Source organism: Sinocyclocheilus grahami, unplaced genomic scaffold (genome assembly GCF_001515645.1).
Source record: "Sinocyclocheilus grahami isolate Dianchi unplaced genomic scaffold, SAMN03320097.WGS_v1.1 scaffold4865.1, whole genome shotgun sequence".
NCBI lineage: Eukaryota > Metazoa > Chordata > Actinopteri > Cypriniformes > Cyprinidae > Sinocyclocheilus > Sinocyclocheilus grahami.
Window position 1 is genome coordinate 10,343 of NW_015509713.1, and position 1,091 is coordinate 11,433.

At 40.4% G+C, this 1,091-nt stretch overlaps 1 protein-coding gene across 1 annotated transcript in view; it reads left to right on the forward strand.

Moving 5' to 3' along the window:
* The window catches only part of LOC107577008 (E3 ubiquitin-protein ligase rififylin-like), a 9,388-nt gene extending 8,838 nt beyond the window's left edge, over positions 1-550 (forward strand). The window contains exon 4 of the mRNA XM_016263127.1: positions 366-550. Within this exon, the coding sequence (XP_016118613.1) occupies positions 366-550 (185 nt within the window). The remainder of the gene's footprint in view (positions 1-365) is intronic.
* The last annotated feature ends 541 nt before the right edge of the window (positions 551-1,091 follow it).

Here is a 1,091-nt window from a genome sequence, read left to right on the forward strand (position 1 = left end):
GTGTGTGTGTAATTTATTTAATTATTTATTTTTTAGGCATCGCATTATTGCACGCTGGTTGCACCACATGATTTTAATGACGATCCCTAACCCTGAATGTATTTATTATTATTATTATTATTTTAAAGACATAATAAAAGACTATGCCACACTAGTTTTTTCTTCATTATGAAAAGAGGACAGTTGTACCACCTTGACATTTTGATGTAATCCATCCCCAAAAATATCACAATTAATAAAAATAAAAAAAGGATGTTTTCAAGTAAATGTCTAAATTGCATTTTTAATGTCCTGACAAACATGTCATGATACGGACCCGTGCATTCTTTAGTTTCTAAGTTTGCACTGACTTCTTGTTTTCTTAGCAGACGCTGGATCTGGGACGGCCGTGGAGGAGAGCCTGTGTAAGATCTGCATGGACTCACCCATTGACTGTGTTCTTTTGGACACGCCTGTGTACCAGTGTACGTGTTTCACGCCGTTCGGCATGAACGAGTGTCCGATCTGCCGGCAGTACGTGGTGCGGGCAGTGCACGTGTTCAGATCCTGATCCATTCACAAATCACCGGTACCCCACAATCCTTCCCCTGAGCAACGGATACTGTAGGAAACTGTCAGGTGGCCTTTCATTCTCGCACAATTATCTTGCGGCACTTTAAACGATAGCGAATAAGATGTGCAAATCTCTTGAGCAATAACTGTACTAGATTCAGTTTCATTTTCTTCAAGTAACTTCAAAGTGTGCCTTCTGGAAGCTTTATTTTTGATCATGGGATTATCACATGTTTGTTGACCGTGCAGATGACACGGATCACTGCAACATAAATGAGAGGATCATATGAATGCACACAGACAGCATCTTCTGAAAATGTCTAAGTGCCTTGCAATGCACTGCCCTGGTGCTTCTCCTCACACACCGGTTTAATTTGTGCTCCTTTTTTTAAATAATCCTTTCTTTTTAAAACCTGGATCTGGGGTTTAATCTACCACCTCCGTCCAGACTGACACTGTAAACTGTACTAACAGGAATGAGACTTGTCATACGAGTCTTGTCAGATCTGAAGTCTGTTGATTCATCTCACATGAGCGAA